Genomic DNA, 22509 nt, shown 5'->3' with positions numbered 1-22509 from the left:
CCCAAGAATAGTAAAACACACTTACCCATTGTACACCTAAACACATTAAATACAACAATCCACCCTACAACTTTTCCCACATTAGCATCTCCAAAGTTCAGTGTCCTCACACACCTCCCAGTCCACGGCCTCTCATGAATTCACTCGCCTCCTCCAGCGTATCAAAATAGAATTCTCGATTCTGGTGACTCACAGACGAGCAGGATACAACACCCTAAACTTCACTCCTTCCTTGCAGAGGGCTCCTTGATCCAAATGAACCCAGCCCACCATTTGGCCAACTCTGTACCCAAGTCCTGGTAGATCCACAACACGTTTCCTTCCCAAGTGCACTTTCTAGTCTTCTTTGCCCACCTCCGAATTGTCTTGTTATCAAGAAAATGATGCAACCACACCATCATCGCCCTCGGCTGCTCCCTCGCCTTTGGCCTCTTCCTCAACCCCCTGTGTGCTCGATCCGCCTCATCAAGATTGTAAGGCAATCTGAAATCCATTTGCAACACAACCATGCTTCTTGAGTGAAGTCAAAGATCCTGGCTTTCCTTCATCTTGATAATGGCCATCTCACAAACTAAGTTAAATACAGGAGCCAGTTTTATGGTCCTATTGGACAGAGAGCCATGGCTGAGAGACCGCTGTCTACAAACAACCGACACTGCACTTTATGGATCCAGAGGAACCCGACCCCCAGTCATTGGCATGAGTCTGGAAATATTAAAGTACGGAGGCAAATCAAATTTTTGAACTGATGTATGCCATCCATAACCAGTCTTTTTCCCTCTTGATCAGAGATGCCTGTGTAGCCCTAAATCCATTTAAAATGGCAAATGGTGTCAAAGATAAATTATACAAAACTGCAAGTTCCCAAGAACAGCAACAAGAAAGAATTTCTCAATTAGAATTTCAGCTCTGAATTGTCTTTTCTCTTTGCGGAGCAGGCGGGTGCACTTTCTTTACAGGTGCCAGAAGTCGCTCATTGGTCAGATCAGCCTCCCACTCAAATGGTTACCACAACACCTCGAGTAGATGATAGTCAAGAAAGGAACTAGCTATGAGAATAGCCTCAAAGTCCGACTCTGACGTCTGGTGGTGAGATAAACCCGGTGACCATAAAGGTGATGCTGCAACCCCCAGCCAGCATTGAGGTGCCACAGACAATGCTGGAACAGAGTAGCATCTATCCACTGATCACAGCACGTCACATTGCCAAATGTAAAGGTGAGCTAATTGCCAAGTCACACCTTCACAACAGGAATAGATATCTTCTGTGTGTCGCGGCGAGCTGCACAAAGGAAGAAGGGGAAAAAACACTATAGAGTCGCACCCAGAGTTCATCCGGCCTGTAAAGAGTGGGATAAACCAACTATTACTATAATTGGGGAAGCACAAGAGAGATTGTAAAGAAAATATGTATTTTACCAAAATTACTGAGGTATACTCTGGGAAGCAGGCTTGTGAGGGCTGTGTGTGTGATTAACTTAGTTAAACTGAAGATAGACACAGGTTTAACTAATCTAAAAGGTTAGGTGTAAAAGCAGGTATTTGAAGTGAAGATAAGCAAAGCTAAGGTGGGATAAGAGTAAGTAATGTTGATAGAAATTTGCATGAGGAGATAACAGAAGTTTGTATGTGTTTATCTGTTGAATATCAAAGAGAAATAAAAGGAAGCTTACAACTGCAAAGATCATGAAGAAATAAATCAAAGTTATTAAGTTTATTTTTATCCAAAAGTAGTGGGCATAAGAACAACATGAAAGATTTTTATATTCTGGGAAAGTAACTTGCTGTAAGCGGATGATCTATTGCTTTATATATCGAACCCTTTGGAAGGTATTGGGTGGGATTATGGGTACATTGGAGGAATTTGGCTGGTTCTCAGGATACAAATTGAATATAGGGAAGAGTGAGGTTTTTCCGATCCGTGCAAGGGGGCAGGAGAGGAAGTTGGGGGAGTTGCCATTTAGAGTAGTGGGGGCAAGCTTCAGGTATTTGGGAATTCAGGTGGGGCGGGCGTGGGAGCAGCTGCACAAGCTGAATTTGGCTTGGTTGGTGGAGCAAATGAAGGGGAATTTTAGGAGGTGGGATGTGCTCTTTGGCGGGACGGGTAATGACGGTTCTCCCGAGGTTCTTATTTGTGTTCCAGAATCTCCCAACCTTTATTCCAAAGGCTTTTATTCGGAGGGTTAATGCACTGATTTGGGGGGGTGTCTGGGCGGGCCAAGAAGGTGCTGCTTGAGTGGGGATGAGGTACGGGGGGGTGGTTGGCTCTTCCAAACTTGATGAATTATTATTGGGCGGCGAATATAGCCATGGTTAGGAAGTGTGTAGTAGGGGAGGGGTCGATTTGGGAGCGGATGGAGGCAATCTCTTGTAAGGACTCGAGTTTAGGGACACTGTTGACGGCATGCCTACCATTCTCGCTGGTCAGGTACTCCACAAGCCCGGTAGTGGTGGCGGCCCTGAGGGTGTGAGGACAGTGGCAGCAGCACCTGAAGCTGGAGGGGCCTCGGTTTCGGCACCGATCAGCGGGAATCATAGGTTTGCTCTGGGGGGGGCTGGGCGGGGGGTTTCGGGGGTGACGACGAGTGGGGATTGAGCGGTTTGGGAATCTATTCGTTGGGGACAGCTTCTCGAGCTTGGAGGGGTCGGTGGGGGAATTTGAACTGCCCAGTCGGAATGAGGTTCCGGTATTTGCAGATAAGGGATTTTGTTAGGGAGCAGGTGCCGACCTTTCCCTATCTGCTGCCCCCAGGGCTACAGGACAAGGTGGTGTCAAAAACAGGGGTGGGTGAGGGCAGAGTGTCAGAAATCTATAAAGAGCTAATGGATTGGGAGGGAGCCTAGATAGGGATGGTGAAGCGTAAGTGGGAGGAAGAGCTGGGGCCTTATTCAGTTCAAGGTGGCCCACAGGGCACATATGACTGTGGCCAGGATGAGTAGATTTTTGAAGGGGTGGAGGGATGGTGTGCGGGCAGGCCTGCGAATCATGTCCACATGTTTTGGGCCTGGCCGAAGCTTGAGGGATTCTGGCGGGGATTCGCTGATCAGAGGTCTTGAGGGTAAAGGTGGTCCTGAGTCCAGAGTAGCAATCTTTGGAGTGTCAGAAGACCTGGGAGTCCGGGGGGCGAGAGGCCAACAACTTTGCCTTTGCCTCCCTGGTAGCCCAGTGACTTATCTTACTGGAATGGTGGGAATTGGGGATGTATATATATAAATGCCTCAATAAAAATATATTTTTTTATTATAATGGCAAAGTGCTTTTGTATTTCTATGCATAGTGTATGTTTGTACCTGAGATTTCTAACCTGCGGTACAGGGAGATATGCTGAATCAAGGTTCAATCATTTCCAAAAGAAAGGAAAAGGAGGTTTAAAAAGTCACCAGGTAACATTTAGTTCAACAGCAAAATGCATAAATTATGGGAGTAAAACAGTCGCTCAGCAAAGAATGATGAGTGACACGGGATCAATCTCAAAAGAGAAAACGCATACATTTTAAAACTACAAATTTGAAAAATGTACATTCACAATGTAAACTGTGTGGGGAAATTTCAGACATTAATTTTGTTCCACCTCAGTTTCACCCCACCATATCTAAGATAACAATAACTACAATTTAACTTATAGGATACAATTAAGCAGATTTACCGGTCTTCTTGCTGCTTAAGTAAAGCTTCAGTTTTGCTTTGAGATTCAGTTTTCAGGTTTTCCAGCTGTTCTTCCATCTAAACCCAAACATGTTTCAAGATGATAGTTTTGAATATCTAATTCAACTAGCAACCAGATAATTACATAACACTGCTGAACTGTTTCTCAGAAATAATGCATAGTAAACATGGACATTTTTTTAAAAGTTGGAATATCCTGGAACTATTTTCTAATTTCTAAAATCTAGAATGCAGTCACTCCCTTCTGTGACTCTTCTTGCTTATTTGCTGGCTCCCTGCCGGAGCAGCATTGGGTTGTGGTTCGATTCCCAGCCAATGCAAAGCCGGCCAGTCTTTCATTGCTATTTCTCTTCCTTACACTGCATCTCTGTGGTGGTCACATACAGTTTGCTTTGGCTGCTACTCATTGTTATATTACACTTTGTGGTAATATGTTATTCTTTGCCTTGTGATCCAGAATTTAATTCAAGTTCTACTATCTTCCATGGTGGGATTCAAACCCAGCTCCCCAGAGTATTATCCTGGATTACAAGTCAGTGCGATATCATTACACCAATTCCCCCAGGTTGGATCACCTTCCAGTCACTTGTGCAGTAGACCCGAAGCTTCAGCTTCAAATGCCATTATATCATGGCATAAGTGAAAAATTCAAGGTCAGCCCCCAAGGAAAATTCAGAGGCCAACTGAAGTGAGAAGTGGGACAATGCGAGGAAAATAAGTAGTGAGCCAGGCCAAAAGTCAGATCAACAGTTAGGAAGAAACCTGGCTGAGGACTGAAATCTAGCAGTCAACTACTGTTAAAACGACAATGGCATAAAAATAAGTAACGTTCTAGTCAGCACCTGATCAAGCCCTATCTATAAGTATTTCATTATTCCCTGAGAGAGATACATTAATATCGTCATTTTGTTGGCAGGGTGCAATTGGAAATCATCACACAGTCACATGGGCAGAAATAAGGCTGCATAAACAAATAGAATTACTTCAAATTGTCCGCACTCAGCTATTAATAGGACGACTATGTGGGCAATGTGCCATACAGATCAGGAGTGTCATAAACATGATGTATGGAATGTGCTGAAATAAATGATGTCAGCTGTGTCTGCTGTGGCAAACTATATTTATCAGAAACTATATCTGCCTCAGTGTCCTTAGGCAGGGGCAATGGAAAGTCGGCCAATTTTCCCAGACCCACAAAACACTCTGCCAGAAAATGCAAGCAAAACATCAGGCTGTTATTTTAAAAACACAAAAAACAGCTTTTCCTGACAGGATTAAGGCTAATTCTATATTCTACTTCTATTATGTATTTAGGACAACAAATATTATCGTAAATTAATTCAGAAAAAGACTCGAGCTTCAAATCTGGCAAATTATATAAAAAATACATTTTTGCTTGGAAAATGATAAGATGTGAAATTAACACGGGGGTTTCCTCCTTGTTTGCTACTCATGATTCTTCAGATAATACTTCTGACCGCTAACTTAATATTAGTTGATTATCTCATGAATCATTTGGACTGTTTCTAGACAACATGCAAGATAGTTGCAAAACTTGCATTTATATGCAGTCTAAGACATTCCAGAGCACTTCACATAGGCACATGGAAATATGGGCATCAAGCAAAATGAGACATTTGGCAGAAGGACGAGGGTGGGAGGGTACCTGGAGCCAATATCAGTCAATAACAATGGGACAGAGGAGTTGAGGCATGGAATAGGAAATGAAGGGGTCAAGAGAGGTGTTGAGAGAATTACAGAAGATGTTGTAATTCTTTGGGGCAGCAGGGTAGCATGGTGGTTAGCATAAATGCTTCACAGCTCCAGGGTCCCAGGTTCGATTCCCGGCTGGGTCACTGTCTGTGTGGAGTCTACACGTCCTCCCACTGTGTGCGTGGGTTTCCTCCGGGTGCTCCGGTTTCCTCCCACAGTCCAAAGATGTGCGGGTTAGGTGGATTGGCCATGCTAAATTGCCCGTAGTGTCCTAATAAAAGTAAGGTTAAGGGGGGGTTGTTGGGTTACGGGTATAGGGTGGATACGTGGGTTTGAGTAGGGTGATCATGGCTCGGCACAACATTGAGGGCCGAAGGGCCTGTTCTGTGCTGTACTGTTCTATGTTCTATGTTGTCAGTGTAAATGTGGAAACTAATCCCATTGCGGGTGTCAACATCAAGAGGCAACAGTTTTGAGGCAGGTGAGTGGGCCAAGGGTAAATTCTTGAGAAAGTCTCAAAATACTGGCACATCACAGGAAAAATAGCCATTGCTGAAGATGCTCTAGCTACAATTGGAATGATAAGAGTGGAAATAATTTATTGCAAGTGTACTGGGTTGGATAATGGAGAAGCTTTAAGAGAGATGGTGTTGCCAACTGTGTCACTGGTTGCGGAGATATGGAGAAGAATGAGAAAGAATGATGCACTGCGAACAGTAATAGAAGTTGTCACTTGTTACCCTGATTAACACTGATTCAGTGTTGTGGGATGGCAGGAACCTGATTGCAGAGATTGAAACAAGATGTCAGAAAGATGGACATAGATATGGAAATAATAAGGACTGGAGAAAAGGGGGTATATTGAAGCACTGGCATAGAACGCCACAGAAATTCTGGAAATATACTTAAATTCTGGCAACATCTGTGAAGAGAGAAGCAGGTTAACATTTCAGGTTGATGAATTTTCATCTTGTAGAAGCTTGAGCAGGTACTTCCACAAGAGCCTAAGGTTAAGAGTGGATTTTTTGAGGAATGGGGTTGACAACATTTTCTAAGGTGAGAGACTTATGCTCAAGGGAGGGAGTGATTTACTCATGGATATTTGTATGATTAGCACTTCAAAAGGACTGAAGTCAAGGGAGCAGGAACCCGGGGGTTACCATTGATCGGAAACTGAACTGGACTAGCTACATTAATACTGCAGCTACCAGGGCAGGTCAAAGGCTAGCAATATTACAGCAAGTATCGCACCTCCTGACCGCACCCCCCCCCCCCCCCCCCCCCCCCCCGACCTAAAGCTTGTCCACCAACCAAATCCTGTCCACCATCTACAAGGCACAACTCAGCAGTGTAATGGAATACTCTCCACTTGCCTGGATGAGTGCAGCCCCAACCACACTCAAGAAACTCAACACCATCCAGGACAAAGCAGTCCACCTAATTGCTCCCCATTCCACAATATATCGCCGTTCCTTTATCATTCCTTCACTGTCGCTGAGTCAAAGGTCTGGAACACTCTCCCTAACAGCACAGTTGGTGTACCTACACCTCAGGGACTGCAGCAGTTCAAGAAGGCGACTCACCACCACCTTCTAAAGAGAACTAGGAATGGGCAATAAAGTTGGTCTAACCAGCGACGCTCACATCCCGTAAAATGAATTCAAAAAAAGGAGTTAAGTCTCATCGCCAAGGGACGCTCAGAGAGGGCACAATGAGAGATCAGAAAGAAACATGACAGAAATCAGAGATGTGCTCAGAGTTCCCAGGAAAAAGGAGAAGGCATCAACAGAAACATCTTCATGTACTAGCTCTTGAAGGTGAGGGTGGAGGAGGTCAGGGAGAGCATTGATAAAGCAAAGCAGAAGCCAGGGGTAATGTTTGTTCCCCTGATAATCCTGGATCAGTGGGTGGTTTTGGCAGCAGGAGATGAAACCCAATGGGACATGACATGTTATAGCTAGACTCTATAGTAGATGACTAAAACAGTTGTGCACAAGATGAGCTTCAGGCTTGAAGGAGCAAAGCTATCCTGGGAAAATGAATGAGATGAGTGAGTTCTTGCTGGGGGTGAAGACAACAAAGATGCAAATGAGTCTGTTTCAGTAAACAGTATCCTAGAAATATACGAGTTCCATCAGAAATGTTTAGAAAAGAATGTTCATACCATAAGCTTTGGAACCCCAATATTGAGGCTAAATGGGGGTCCCGAGCCCACATTTTCCAGCAGTGGGTCGTGCTCAGCAATTTTACCCCTCTTTGAGACAAAAAGTCACCAGCTCCAGTGTCCTCATGGATAGCCCCTGCATGAAGCTGGCGGTCACCCCACACAGCATCATGGCCTGATGAAAAGACCCTAGCAGGGACCTTAAATAGTTAAATTGGCTGCCTGCCTCCATTTGGCAGACAGCAACTTTGCATCCACTCCTGTCGCTGTAACATTCCTGGCAGCAGAACTGCATCAGAAAACTGTCCCAACGCAGCACCCACTATTTTCCCGGCAGAACCCTGCAACACTGTCCACGGTGCACAGCTCCCCCTAGCTCCCAGTCCACCACCCGACTGACAGGAAATTCCTACCCAACTAAATTTGACAATCACTTACCGGAGCAAGTCTTTCTTTGAGGTAGGAAATGTCAGCATCTGTGTCTCTCAGGATTTTATCGACTGCTGTGCCCATTTTCTGGGCAAGAATGTTGCAGATATTTTCATTGTCATATATTCTTTTGCCAGTGCGCTCTTCGTAATGTATCAGTGCTTGACGTATTTCGTTTACCACAGTATCGTAGACATATGCCTTTTTCCTCAGTTGTTCAATCTGAATATTGGCATCTCGAACAGTCTCATCTTGCATATGATTAACTGTTTCAAGGTCTTGCACAGTGTTGTGCAGCTTGCAAATCAATTCTCCTTGGTTCTGACTCTCTTTAAATCTGAAATATAATACAAATTAATTGATTTCAACAATTGCTGTTGCAAAGTTTCATTAATTCTTGTCCTGTTACTTCCACTTTTCTACGGATGTTGAAAAGATTTTTTTTTAGGTTTCCACAGCTGTTTAAACACCTTTAAATTAACCTGGACCAATAAAATACAATATTTGCATTAAAGTAGAAAAGTGCAGCTGGGAGCACTAAAGAAGCATTGTGATGGGGAAAAATAATAGTCGGCTTACTTGCCCAGTGCCACCATTGCATAAAATCTGGTGGTCGATCATAATAACAGGATCTTCTGCGGTGTCAGCATGTTTCAGCTCTGGAATAGCATCTTTTTTATTGAAGTTTTATACAATAACAAAATGACAAACAAACAACCGACGAGAACGCAAGAATGCAAAGACAAAAATTAAAAATCACTAGCAAATATAAAACAAAAACATTTGAACACTATAACTAAACCATCTATGCTGACGGTGTCTAAATCCTTAAAAAACAAAATAAGTGATTGCCATCTCAGGTAGCACTTCCACACTGACTCCCTGATGGTGTATTTAATGTTCTCTAATTATAGGAATTAGATTAAATCACCCAACCAGGCAGAAGCACTGAGTGGAATGGAAGGCCTTCAACTAAGCAATATTCATCCCGGGCTATCACTGAGGCAAAGGCGACAATGTCTGGCCCCCCGCCCCAGAGTGAAACACCGACGAATCTGAAACCCCAAATATGGCTAACAATGGACATGGATTTAAATCCACCCAGAGTATCTCCGACACAGTGCTAAAAAAAGGATGCCCAGACGCTGGCGAGCTTGGGGCAAGACCAAAACATATGCGTATGGTTAGCTGGGGCAAGTGAACAGCGATCGCATCTGTCATAGAGTCATAGATGTTTACAGCATGGAAACAGGCCCTTTGGCCCAGCTTGTCCATGCTGCCCCGTGCATATTTGGAAAACACCCACTCGTCCTTGCCTCTGCAACACCTTGAACTGAATCAGGCTCAACCAAGCACATTTGGACATGGAGTTGACCCTGCAGAGGGCCCCAGTATAGAACCCAGCTCACTCTCCCATCTCGCCCTCACCCCGTTTAGTGGGGCAGGATCTGACAAAAGGATATAGCCATACAAGTCTGAATAAGACCCCCCCCCCCCCCCCCCCCCCCCCACCCCCCGCCGGGTTGAGCCAAGGATAAAATCCTCTTCAGCAAGGAGGAAGGTGGAGCCAAAGGAAAGAAAGGGAAAACCTTCTGAGAAAAATCACAAACTTGAAAATAATGATAATGTTTAGAACGGGGTAGCTGAAATTTGTCAGCCAGCTACATAAACCTCCCCTCTACAAATAGATCCCCATAAATGCTCAAGTCCCATTTGCTTTCCAAGATACAAACGTTGGGTCAAATCCAGTGTCATAATATACACCAGTATATCATGGTGCAGACACATACTGATGGACATACACAGGGACCAATCAACATGCACAAACACCGCAGCCAATCACCAGTTTGAATACTCACACTATGGCAGAGGGCACCACGGTTCCCGCTCATTCTGGATGCTGCCTCTCTATAGAACAAGAGCTCATCATGTTTAGCACAGACTCACACCATGTGCTGAGAGATTGAACTGGTTCGGACAGGCTTAGGTCTCTAGTTAAACTAGCATCGTTTATACCCACAGTTCTCGTATGTCGATTAGTTCATAGTTAGTTAATAAAATAGAGTTGAACCTTCCTCAGTGTTGATGGTATATGTTAACCTCGCAAGTCTACATTATGCAACACTTCATGGTACCAGTAGTTGAGGGATGTTAGTACTTCTGAGACCTGCCTACCAGTGATCAGTCTTCCACCAGTCTCACGCCATCCTGCAGAATGGACACTGTTCGCCCGCCGCCCCTCCGCATTGCCGGGAACCTGGGCTCCAATTGGAAGATTTTTAAACAGCGCTTCCAGCTGTACCTCGAGGCCACGGACCTGGAAGCTGCCTTGGACGCAGGGAAGATTGCTCTCTTCAACTCGCTCACCTTCGCTGATGGGGAGGATAAATCGAAGTTCAAAACAGTCCTCTTAAAGTTCAACAGCCACTGCGAGGTCGAGGTAAACAAGAGCTTTGAGCGATACGTGATTCAACAGCGAATTCAGGGTAAGGACGAACCTTTCCAGTCCTTCATCACTCACCTCCGTGTCCTTGCGCAGTCCTGCAACTACGGGTCCTCCTCTGACTCCATGATGCGTGACCAGATAGTTTTTAGTGTCCAATCAGAGCCCCTGGGCCAGCAGCTACTAAAAGTGAAGCAGCTCACCCTGTCCACAGCCATTGAGACCTGCGTGCTCCATGAACACGCCTCCACGCGATACTCCCGCATCCAGGCCGCTGAAACGGGGCAGCAAGCTCCCCACGAGGCAGAACGGGTCCAAATTATGAAGTCTTCCAGGGCCTGGATCTGGACGATGGCGGCCATTTCACACGCTTTACGCGGACTCCCGCACCGGCACACAACGAATGTGGTGACGTCGAGGACCGTTGTGCGCACCTCGCTGGATCGCCCCGCGCATGAGCGGTGGCGCAACGAACATGCCGATGCAACGGTCTGCGGCAACTATGGCTCCGCCCACAAAGCGGCAATGTCCCGCGAAGACCCAACGCTACCTGCAGTGTGGCAAACTGGGCCTCTATGCTGCTCTGTGCAGGTCCTCCCTGCCTGCTGCTTTCAGGAGGTCCACCCAGCCCCGCAGAGATGTCAGGGCCATTCAGCCTGCTATCAACGAACCTGCTCCGGTCCTCTCTTCCGACTTTGCCAGCGATGACCTGCAGGCCCCATTCCAAGTTGGCATCATAACCACGAACAGGATGTCTCCTAAGCGCCGCACCAAACCCATCCACATTCACAGCATCGACCCGGGTGATGAATGGTGTGCCACCCTTACGGTCAAGCGGTTCCCTCCGCCTGGACACTGGCGCCTCTGCCAATCTCATTGCGTCGTCTGACCTTCGAAAACTCTGTGTCCAGCCTGCCATCCTGCCATCTGCGTGTCAACTGCTTGACTACAATAGGAATGCCATCGCTGCCAGTGGATCCTGCCAACTCGAGGTGACACATCGTGCTTACATAGCTGTTTTCTCGTTTGAAATCGTTGCTGCATCAAAAGCCTCCTTGCTTGGTGCGCAGGCATGCAAGCTGCTCCATTTGGTGCAGAGGGTTCACTCTCTCTCTCCCAGCGATGTGTCTGCATCTTCAGGGCGCAACTCGATTCCATCATCCAGCAATACCACGACGTCTTCGAGGGCATGGGCACGCTCCCGTATACATACAAGATTCTACTCAAGCCCAACACCACGCCTGTGGTACACGCACCTCTCAGAGTCCCAGCGCCCCTTAAGGACAGCCTCAAGCAACAGCTCCTGGACCTCCAGGACCAAGGGGTTATATCCAGAGTCACTGAACCAACCGACTGGGTAAGCTCCATAGTCTGCGTTAAGGAACCGTCCGGCGAGCTAAGGGTCTGCATAGATCCTAAAGATCTTAATCGGAACATCAAGCGGGAGCACTACCCGATTCCAAAACGTGAGGAACTCACTTGCGAGATGGCCCACGCCAAACTCTTCACAAAACCCGACACCTCAAAGGGTTTCTGGCAAATCCAGCTGGATGAATCAAGCAGAAAGCTGTGTACATTCAACACACCCTTTGGCAGATACTGCTACAACCGAATGCCATTCGGCATAATCTCCGCATCCGAAGTTTTCCATTGAATAATGGAACAGATGATGGAGGGAATCGACGGCATCCGGGTATATGTTGACGATATTATAATCTGGTCCACCACCCCGCAGGAACACATCAGCCGCCTCAAGCACGTCTTCAAGCGCATTCACGAACATGGCCTCCGCCTCAATAGGGCCAAATGCTCATTCAGCCAGTCGGACATTAAGTTCCTGGGTGATCACATCTCCCACTTAGGGGTGCGCCCGGATGAGGACAAAATTACGGCAATCAAGTCCATGAAAACGCCCGAGGACAAGAAAGCGGTCCTCCGGTTCCTGGGCATGGTGAATTTCCTTGGGAAGTTCATTCTGAATCTCTTCTCGCACATCACAGCCCTCAGAAACCTGGTTCGCAAAACTACGGACTTCCAGTGGCTCCCTGACCACGAGCTCGAGTGGAGGGAACTGAAGGCCAAGCTTTCCACGGCCCCAGTGCTGGCCTTTTTCGACCCGACCAAAGAGACTAAAGTCTCTACTGATGCCAATCAGTCTGGGATTGGAGCTGCGCTCCTGCAACGAGATGAGACCTCGTTGTGGGTCCCCGTTGTGTATGCGTCACGGGCAATGACCCCCACAGAACAGCGCTACGCGTAAATTGAGAAAGAGTGTCTCGGCCATCTGACTGGTGTTGTGATGTTCCACGACTACGTATATGGACTTGTTCAGTTCACTATCGAAACCGACCATCATCCACTAGTCAACATAATACAAAAAGACTTGAATGATATGACGCCTCGCCTCCAACGCATCCTACTCAAGCTACGGAGGTATGACTTCCAACTCGTTTATACCCCTGGCAAAGACCTTGTCGTTGCCGACACCCTCTCCAGGTCGGTCACCACTCCATGCGATCACGAAGGGTTCGTCTGCCAAATTGATGCTCAAGTTCAATTCGCAGACTCCCGTTTGCCAGCATCGGATTCATGCCAGGTACAAATTTACCGCGAGACAGCGGCTGACCCCCTTCTGCAGCGTGTAATGTGTGTGAACCTGCCAGCATTTTCAACCCGCCCAACCGAGGGAGACCCTGATGCCCCATGAGTTAGTCACATTGCCCTGGACCAAGGTGGGCATCAACCTGTTCCACGCATTGGGCAGGGACTACGTCCTCATCATTGACTATTTCTCCAACTACCCGGAGGTCATCAGGTTGCACGATCTCACATCTTTGGCTGTCATTGGGGGGTGCAAGGAGACATTCGCCCGGCATGGCATTCCGCTCACAGTAATGTCAGACAACGGCCCCTGTTTCACGAGCCAGGAATGGGCCAGCTTCGCCCGACAATACAACTTCGCACACATCACGTCCAGTCCACTGTACCCTCAGTCCAATGGCAAGGCGGCAAAGGGGGTTCATATAGTCAAGAGGCTGCTCTGCAAGGCTGCTGATGCCGGCTGACTTCCATCTTGCTCTGTTAGCCTATCGCTCCGCCCCCCTCTCCACTGGGCTGTCGCCTGCACAGTTACTGATAACCTGTACCCTCAGGACGACGGTGCCATCGATTCTCACCCTCAATCTCAATCATGTCCCCGTGCTCCACAGGATGCAGATGTCTCAGCCGAAACAAAAAGCTACGCACGACTCACGTGCTGTTGATCTCCCCGACATCCAGCCACACGACACGGTTCGCATCCATCTTCCGGATGGTGACTGGTCTGCGCCTGCTGTTGTTCTCAGGTGGCCCCCCACTCCTTCCTGGTCCGGTTAACGGACGGATCCATTCGGCGCCACAATCGGCGTGCCCTTTGCCTTGTTCCACAGTCGTCACGGGATCCTGCGAACAGCCCCTCTGCTGACCCTGCCATGGACTGTGCAGAGCTTCCGGTCACTCTGCCTCCCCCTGACTGTGCTGCAGCCCACCCAGCCCCTGACCTGCCAGCTATTAACCCACCCGTAAGGCGGTCAACCAGAGTTCGTCGCCCACCTCAGAGACTGAATCTTTGAACTTTGCGAATGAGTGGACTTTCTGAAATGTTTTCTTATCTGTTAAAATCGTTCTCCAGTGGTTTGTAAATAACATTGTTTTGTTCACGTTACTGCATATTAATCATCTGCCCCAGGCACCTTCCTTTGTATATAGCTTTCTTTCCTGTCTATAGATTTATACATATGTCTTCGGACATCACAGTTAGTTAGGTACATTCTTCACCCACTCACACTACTTATCGTCACATATTCACATCAACATTTTTTTAAAAGGGGGAGATGTCACAATATACACCAGTATATCATGGTGCAGACACACACACTGATGGACATACACTGGGACCAATCAACATGCACAAACACCGCAGCCAATCACCAGTTAGAATACACACACTATAAAGGCAGAGGGCACCACGGTTCCCGCTCATTCTGGATGCTGCCTCTCAGTAGAACAAGAGCTCATTAAGTTTAGCACAGACTCACACCACGTGCTGAGAGATTCAACTGGTTCGGACAGGCTTAGGTCTCTAGTTAAACTAACATTGTTTAAACCCACAGTTCTTGTATGTCTATTAGTTCATAGTTAGTTAATAAAATGGAGTTAAACCTTCCTCTGTGTTGGTGGTATATGTTAACCTCGCAAGTCTACATTATCCAATACTTCATTAACCTTAATAAAAACGGGTTTGGGCAGAAAAACGGGGGAAACATTACATGAAAAACAGAAATCTAGAAAGTACATTCATTTTAGCACCCAAAAATCAGAGTCCTGTTTTGGGCAGGTTGAGCAGGACCTTTCTCGGTGCGTCCTGCACCAAGGCAGCACCAAGGCTGCACCAAGGCTGCCAATTCAAGAAGAGATCGATGTGCCATTTTTAAATGCCGCCCTGAAATCTCGACTCTCTCTTGGCATCCCCACCGTGGCCTCTGGACGTCCCACCCCCAGCTTACCTGGTAGGGGGTCCTTGTGCCCCCCTCCTCACCTCAACTCATAAGGGTAGGGCATCCCCGGGCCCAATCCTTGGCATGGGCAACCTGGCACCAGGGCACCCTGGCAGTGCCTCTGCCAGCCTGACAGTGCCATTACCCGGGTGGCAGCAGAGGTGCCAGGGTACCACCCTGCCAGAGCCCGACCACACGAGGGTCTCCGGCCGCCTGGGAGACTCCGCCCGCCATTACGCCTGGTCCACGTTTGTGTGCACTACTGCTAAACAGCGCCATGGCAATGTCTCCCAGGTCCAGATGTTTCTTCCCAGGTCTTGGAGCTTTGGGTGCCAACATATTTAAGTAAGCCTCACTGCTCACTTAAATATGTAAATCTGGATCTCGCCAAGTGAGGGCAAGATCCATACGCGACATAAGATCGTAAGACCATAAGGCAGAGGAGCAGAATGAGGCCAATCAGTTCATTATGTCTGCTCCGCCATTCAATCATGGCTGATATATTTCTCATCCCCTTTCTCCTGCTTTAACCCCTGATCCCCTATTAATCAGGAACCTATCGATCTAACCTACCAATCAGTGATTTGGCCTCCACAGCCTTCTACAGCAAAGAAGTCCACAGATTCACCATCCTCAGGTTGAAGAAATTCATCCCCACCTTAATTTTTTTTAAATTTAGAGTACCCAATTCTTTTTATCCCAATTAAGGAGCAATTTAGTGTGGCCAATTCAACTACGCTGCACATCTTTTTTTGGGGGTTGTGGGGGTGAGACCCACGCAGATACGGGGAGAATGTGCAAACTCTTCACATGGACAGTGACCCAAGGCCGGGATCAAACCCGGGTCCTCGGCGCCGTGAGGTAGCAGTGCTAACCACAGCGCCACTGTGTTGCCCCTCTCATTGAGTTTTTTGAGAAGGTGACCAAACAGGTGGATCAGGGTAAAGCTGTTGATGTGGTGTATATGGATTTCAGTAAGGCGTTTGATAAGGTTCCCCACGGTAGGCTATTGCAGAAAATAAGGAAGTATGGAATTGAAGGTGATTTAGCAGTTTGGATCAGTAATTGGCTAGCTGAAAGAAGACAGAGGGTGGTGGTTGATGGCAAATGTTCATCCTGGAGTTCAGTTACTAGTGGTGTACCGCAAGGATCTGTTTTGGGGCCACTGCTGTTTGTCATTTTTATAAATGACCTGGAAGAGGGTGTAGAAGGATGGGTTAGTAAATTTGCAGATGACACGAAGGTCGGTGGAGTTGTGGATAGTGCTGAAGGATGTTATAGGATACAGAGGGACATAGATAAGCTGCAGAGCTGGGCTGAGAGGTGGCAGATGGAGTTTAATGCGGAAAAGTGTGAGGTCGTTCACTTTGGAAGGAGTAACAGGAATGCAGAGTACCGGGCTAATGGCAAGATTCCTGGTAGTGTAGATGAACAGAGAGATCTCGGCATCCAGGTACATAAATCCCTGAAAGTTGCCACCCAGGTTAATAGGGCTGTTAAGAAGGCATATGGTGTGCTAGCCTTTATAAGCAGGGGGATTGAGTTTCGGAACCACAAGGTCATGCTGCAGCTGTACATAACTCTGGTGCGGCCGCACCTGGAGTACTGCATGCAGTTCTGGTCACCACATTATAGGAAGGATGTGGAAGCTTTGGAAAGGGTTCAGAGGAGATTTACTAGGATGTTGCCTGGTATGGAGGGAAGGTCTTACGAGGAAAGGCTCAGGGAATTGAGGTTGTTTTCGTTAGAGAGGAGAAGGCTGAGAGGTGACTTAATAAGAGACATATAAGATAGTCAGAGGGTTAGATAGGGTGGACAGTGAGAGTCTTTTTCCTCGGATGGTGATGACCAACACGAGGGGACATAGCTTTAAATTGAGGGGTGATAGATATAGGACAGATATCAGAGGCAGTTTCTTTACTCAGAGAGTAGTAGGGGTATGGAACGCCCTGCCTGCAACAGTAGTAGACTCGCCAACTTTAAGGGCATTTAAGTGGTCACTGGATAGACATATGGATGAAAATGGAATAGTGTAGGTCAGATAGGCTTCAGATGGTTTCACAGGTCGGCGCAACATCGAGGGCCGAAGGGCCCGTACTGCGCTGTAGTGTTCTATGTTCTATCTCAGTTTTAAAGGATCGCCTCCTCAATCAGAGGCTGTGCCCTTGAGTTCTAGTTTTTCGTACTAGTGGAAACAGCCTCTCCACGTCCACTTTATCCAGGCCTCTCAGTATTCTGCAAGTTTCAATAAGATCCCCTCTCATCCTTCTAAACTCCAATGAGTACAGATCCAGAGTTCTCAACCGCTCCTCATACGACACGTTCTTCAGTCCAAGGATCATTCTTGTGAAACTCCTCTGGACCCTTTCACAGGCCAGCATTCTTCCTTGGATACAGGGCCCACAACTGCTCACATTACTATAAATTGAGTCTGACCAGAGCCTTACACAACCTCAGAAGTACATCCCTGCTCTTGTATCAGAGTTTGGCGTTCCAAGCATTGCACATCTCACGAGATCCTCTCGCAGGATTCGATGGCCTCGTCACGTCCGACTTGGTGATGCGACAAGGCCGTTCAATTGTGCCCAGAGGAAGGTTGTTCCACCTCTGTAGGTTCACTTTACCATTATTCATCAGGCTTGAATAATTTAACTAATTTTAATTTTAAATTTTTTTTTCCAATTAAGGGGTAATTTAGCGTGGCCAATTCACCTACCCTGCACATCTTTGGGTTGTGGGGGTGCAACCCACACAAACATGGTGAGAGTAATTTAACTTATGAAATGAGGCCCAATTGTGGGCCACTCAGCCCCCAAATAGCAAAATCTTGTATGAGACATGCAGAAAGCCTGATTGAGCTCACCTTCCAGGGGGTTTAACTGGAATACATTCACTCTTGCCTAGATTTTGTTTATAGCCTGAGAAGGAGCCAATGGTATTAAGCGTCTTCATTATGCCGACTTTGGAGGGAGTTGGGTCCGTGGTATGCAGAAGTACGTCATCTGCAAAAAGCGATACCTGATGCTCCACCCCATCATGACAAATATCCCTCCATTGACTGGAGACCCTCAACGCTATAGAAAGCGTTTTTATTTCCAAGGTGAATAAAGCGGGGAAAGGAGGCAGCTCTGTCTAGTGCCCCTATTCAAGGGGGAGTAATCTGAGTGTACAATGTGCATCCGAAAGTTGGCCAGAGGGGCATTATATAACAAGCAGATCCAAGAGGCAAATTTATGGCCGAATCCTAATCTCCCGAGAATCTCAAATAAATAATCCCATTCCACCCTACCAAATGCTTTTTCAGCATCAAGAGATACTAACACCTCAGGTTCAGGTGAGGGGAGGGAAAAAGAATGACATTTAAAGGCGACATATATTGACCAATAGTTGTCGGCCTTTTACAAAGCTTGTTTGATCACCCAAGACTATATTTAGGAGGCAAGGCTCCAATTGGAGTGCCAAAAACCTTAGCAAGCAACTTAGCATCTGCGTTCAAAAGTAAGAAGCGTTGGTATGAACCATGCTTGGGCGGGTCTTTGTCCCTCTTAAGAAGCAAGGCTTGGGTGAGGGTTGTAGGCAATGAACCCCGAGACAGGTAGTCATTAAACATATCTAATAACAAGGGCATAAGCTGTTCCAAGAACTTCTTGTAAAACTCAATCGGAAAGCCATCCAGGCCTTGCCAGACTGCATCAGCCCAATATACTTTAAAATCTCGTCAGGGCATAATGGGGAGTCCAAATCACAGCTCTTGCCCGCCTCAACCTTTTGGATGGGCAGACCATTCAGAAAGTCAGACATGATCGATTTATTTTCAGGGCCTCTGATTTATACAGGTCGCAGTAATAGGATTTAAAAGCCACGTTGGCCTGGAGAGAGGTGAAAATAAGGTTGCTGCCCGAATTGAGTATCTGGAGGATCCCACAGGAGGCCACTTGTTATTTGAGTTGGTGAGCCTGAAGACGACAGGCCTTCTCCCCATACTCATAAAAAGTACCCCTGGAATGCTGACATACAGACTCATCAGTGGACAGTAGCGCAAATTGGATCTGTAATTCTTTCCTGCTTGCCAACTGCTCTGGAGAGGGATTGTGCGAGTAACGGTAATCCACCACCAAGATGAAATCCACCAGCTTCTGTTGCTCAAACTTCGTTGTCCTCAGCATGAAATGATCAGCATGCACGCTCTGTGCCCCAAAGGCAGCCTTAAGAGCCTTCAATAGCATGGAGGAAGAGATTGAGTTGGACTTGTTTCAGTTAATATAATCATCAATGGAAGTAAACAAACGCTCACAAAATGTTTTATTTGCCAGCAGAGTAGTGTCCGATCTCCAGGGTGGGCATTGGGTGGGTCCGGATTCCAGCAACAGATAAAATGTGGGGCATGGTCAGAAATTACAATAATAATAATCTTTTATTGTCACAAGTAGGCTTACATTAACACTGCGATGAAGTTATTAACACTGCGATGAAGTTAGTCACCACATTCCGGCGCCTGTTCGGGTACACGGAGGGAGAATTCAGAATGTCCAAATTACCTAACAGCACTTCTTTCGGGACTTGTGGGAGGAAACCGGAGCACCCGGAGGAAACCAACGCAGACACAGGGAGAAAGCGGAAACTTCGTAGTGACCCAAGCCGGGAATCGAACCTGGGACACTGGTACTGTGAAGCAACAGTGCTAACCACTGTGTTACCGTGCAGCCCATTGCCGAGTACCCAGCCGCTACTACCAAAGGGAGGGCAGCCTTATCCAAAATGAATACCCAAGATGGACATGTGAATAGACATGTGAAAAGAAGGAAAAATACCTGTTGTTCGGGTGCAATTTGTGCCACAACAGAAAACAAAGCCTTGGCCATTTCAGATGGTACAAGAGATTTAGGTTTGGAATGATCCATTTAGGGTCCAAAACACAGATCAGGTCACCCTTTAAAATCAGCTGGTGCGAGTCAAGAGAAGCTAAATGAGAGTTGATAAAATTTGTGTCATCCCAGTTAGGGGCATAAACGTTGACAATGACTCCTGGGGTGTTCAACAGGGAGCCACAGACAATAACATATCGACCACTGGGGTCAGCTATAATCTGAGAGAAGGTGAACTGAACTTTCTGTTAATAAAAATTGCCATGTCCCTGACCCTGCCATTGAAATTGGAGTGAAAAATCTGCCCAACACAACCCTTGCATAACCTGGTCTGATCTTTGACATGCAAGTGGTTTTCCTGCAGAAAGCAACCAGTTGAAACACTTAAAATGGGCAAATGCCGCCGACCATTTCACTGGGCCATTCAAACCCCTAATATTCCAGGTAACCAAACAGATTGGAGGTTTCCCACCACACCTTAATCTGGATTCAGCCGTTCCCATAGAGAAATATTATACAAGGGACACTGAAAAGGTAAAGTGAAAAGATCCACCCAAGATAGCCACCAAGCCAAGGCAGATGTCGTGACAAAGGAAAAGCACCAGACAATGATTGCAAAATAACACTAAAACCCACCCCTCCCACCCCAAATATGCCATATTGAAACAGCAAACAATACCTTAACCTAAAGCCTACAAAGGTAAACTAAACACAAGCTCTCAGCTCATTTTTAAAACTATTATAATGAGCAGCAGAGGACCCTCTGACACCATTCCCATTAACTAATACCCTTGTTAGCAGCGAGACTCCCAATTGGAATACAAAACCATCCAGTGCCAAACTAGCGCTTAACTATTGCACTTAACGGCTTCCGGTTGCGGCTATGCAGAGCTAAGTCGCACGTTCGGCAGCTCCCGCTTAGAACGGATTTTTGGGCTCTTTTCAGGGCCCCCAACGGCATTTTTTCGACATTTCCCAGTGTGGGAAGGAGCCTGCAGCATTCCCCTGACAGTGTATGGCTTGGACCAGGAGCGGGGCGACTAAAAAAGTGGTGGTGAAGCCAAAGAAAGTGCGAGGGAAGAAAGGCAAGATGGCGACGGGCGGAGACCAAGCAGCGTGGATGCAGTGGGCGGAGGAGCAACAGGAGGCTCTCCAGCGCTGTATCAAGGAGCTCAAAGCGGACCTGCTGGAGCCGATGAAGGCTTCCATTGATAAGTTGCTGGAGACCCAGGCGGCCCAGGGGGTGGCGATCCGCGAAGTCCAACAGAAGGTCTCGGAGCACGAAGATGAGATCTTGGGCCTAGCGGTAAAGGTGGAGGCGCATGAGGCGCTCCACAAGAAATGCCAGGAGCAGTTCGAGGAGATGGAGAACCGGTCGAGGCGGAAGAATCTGCGGATCCTGGGCCTCCCGGAGGGGCTGGAGGGGTCGGACGTGGGGACCTATGTGGTCACTATGATAAACTCACTGATGGGAGCGGGGTCTTTTCAGGGGCCCCTGGAGCTGGAAGAGAGTGCTGGCGAAGAAGCCCAAGGCTAACAAGCCGCCGCGTGCGGTGCTGGTGCGGTTTCACCAATTCGCTGATCGGGAGTGTGTCAAGGGTGGGCCAAGAGAGAGCGGGGCAGCAGGTGGGAGAACGTGGAGGTTCGAATTTATCAGGCCTGGAGTGCGGAGGTGGTGAAGAAGCGGGCCGTGTACAACCAGACGAAGGCGGTGCTTCACAGAAAGGGGGTGAAGTTCGGCATGTTGCAGCCGGCGCGGCTGTGGGTCACCCACAAGGACCGGCACCATTATTTTGAGTCCCTGGAGGAGGCGTGGGCCTTTGCTCAGGCCGAGAAGTTGGACACAAACTGAGGGTCGGGGTGGGGGCCATGCATTGGGATGGTCGGGGATTGCCGAGGTTGTGAATGTGGTGATCTACCACTGTATATATGTGTGTGCTTGCATTAGGGGATGTACGACAACACCTGTATTACAGGTTTTCCAGTAAGCCCCTGCCGGCTAGCTCCACCCACAGTGAGCAGTATAAATATTCATAAGTTTCCCTGAGATGCCATTCTACAGCTGCAGCCGAAGGAATAGCATCTCACTGTAATAAAGCCTCTCTTATACCGATTCGAGTCTTTGTGTGCAATTGTTAGCGCCACAGTGTTACACTTCGAGTGGGGGTTCTTTTTATTCGTTCTCTGTTCTTCTTTTTTCGCGATTTAGGGTGGATGGTTGGGGTGAGTTGGGCACTGTTTTGGTTAGGTCCGTCAGGAGGGTTTGTGAAGGGAGGCAAATTAATGGAGTGGGGGGTGGAGGTTCGGTAGGGAGGAATGGGGCCCCCGTGGGGGAGGGGATGGCCCAAGATGGGGGCTAGAGGATTGGGCCTGGGAAAGGAGCTGTGCCAGAGGAGGCGGGGTCAGGTAGGTGGAAAGCGCGGACTTTTTTCCCGGGCTGGATGCTGGAAGGGGCGGGGCCAGAGCGGGGAAGCGCGGGCTTTTTCCCGCGCTTGGGATGAAGGGGGAGGTGGGGACCCGGTGGGTGGGTAATGGAGGGGGAGGGGAAGTCCCACAATGGGAGGAGTCAAAGGAGAGGCGGGAGCGACCGGGGTCAGCAGGAGTCGGCTGACTTGCGGGAGTGCAATGGGGGTAGCAGCGCAGCTAGGAGGGGTGGGGGGGGAACCGGGTTGCTGCTGGTATGGTCAAGGGGG

The 22509-nt window shown here is 47.8% G+C and overlaps 1 protein-coding gene across 3 annotated transcripts in view; it reads right to left on the bottom strand.

The window, feature by feature from the left end:
* LOC119963106 (coiled-coil domain-containing protein 158-like) overlaps window positions 1-22509 on the bottom strand; it is a 336026-nt gene that overhangs the window by 216801 nt on the left and 96716 nt on the right. For all 3 annotated transcript variants that reach the window (XM_038791706.1, XM_038791705.1, XM_038791704.1), the window contains exons 7-8: window positions 7983-8310; window positions 3648-3724 (exon numbers count right to left, since the gene is read on the bottom strand). In XM_038791706.1, the coding sequence (XP_038647634.1) occupies window positions 3648-3724; window positions 7983-8310 (405 nt within the window). The remainder of the gene's footprint in view (window positions 1-3647; window positions 3725-7982; window positions 8311-22509) is intronic.

Source organism: Scyliorhinus canicula, chromosome 3 (genome assembly GCF_902713615.1).
Source record: "Scyliorhinus canicula chromosome 3, sScyCan1.1, whole genome shotgun sequence".
NCBI lineage: Eukaryota > Metazoa > Chordata > Chondrichthyes > Carcharhiniformes > Scyliorhinidae > Scyliorhinus > Scyliorhinus canicula.
Note: the sequence above shows the minus strand (reverse complement) of the source record. Positions and strands in the feature narration are given on the sequence as shown.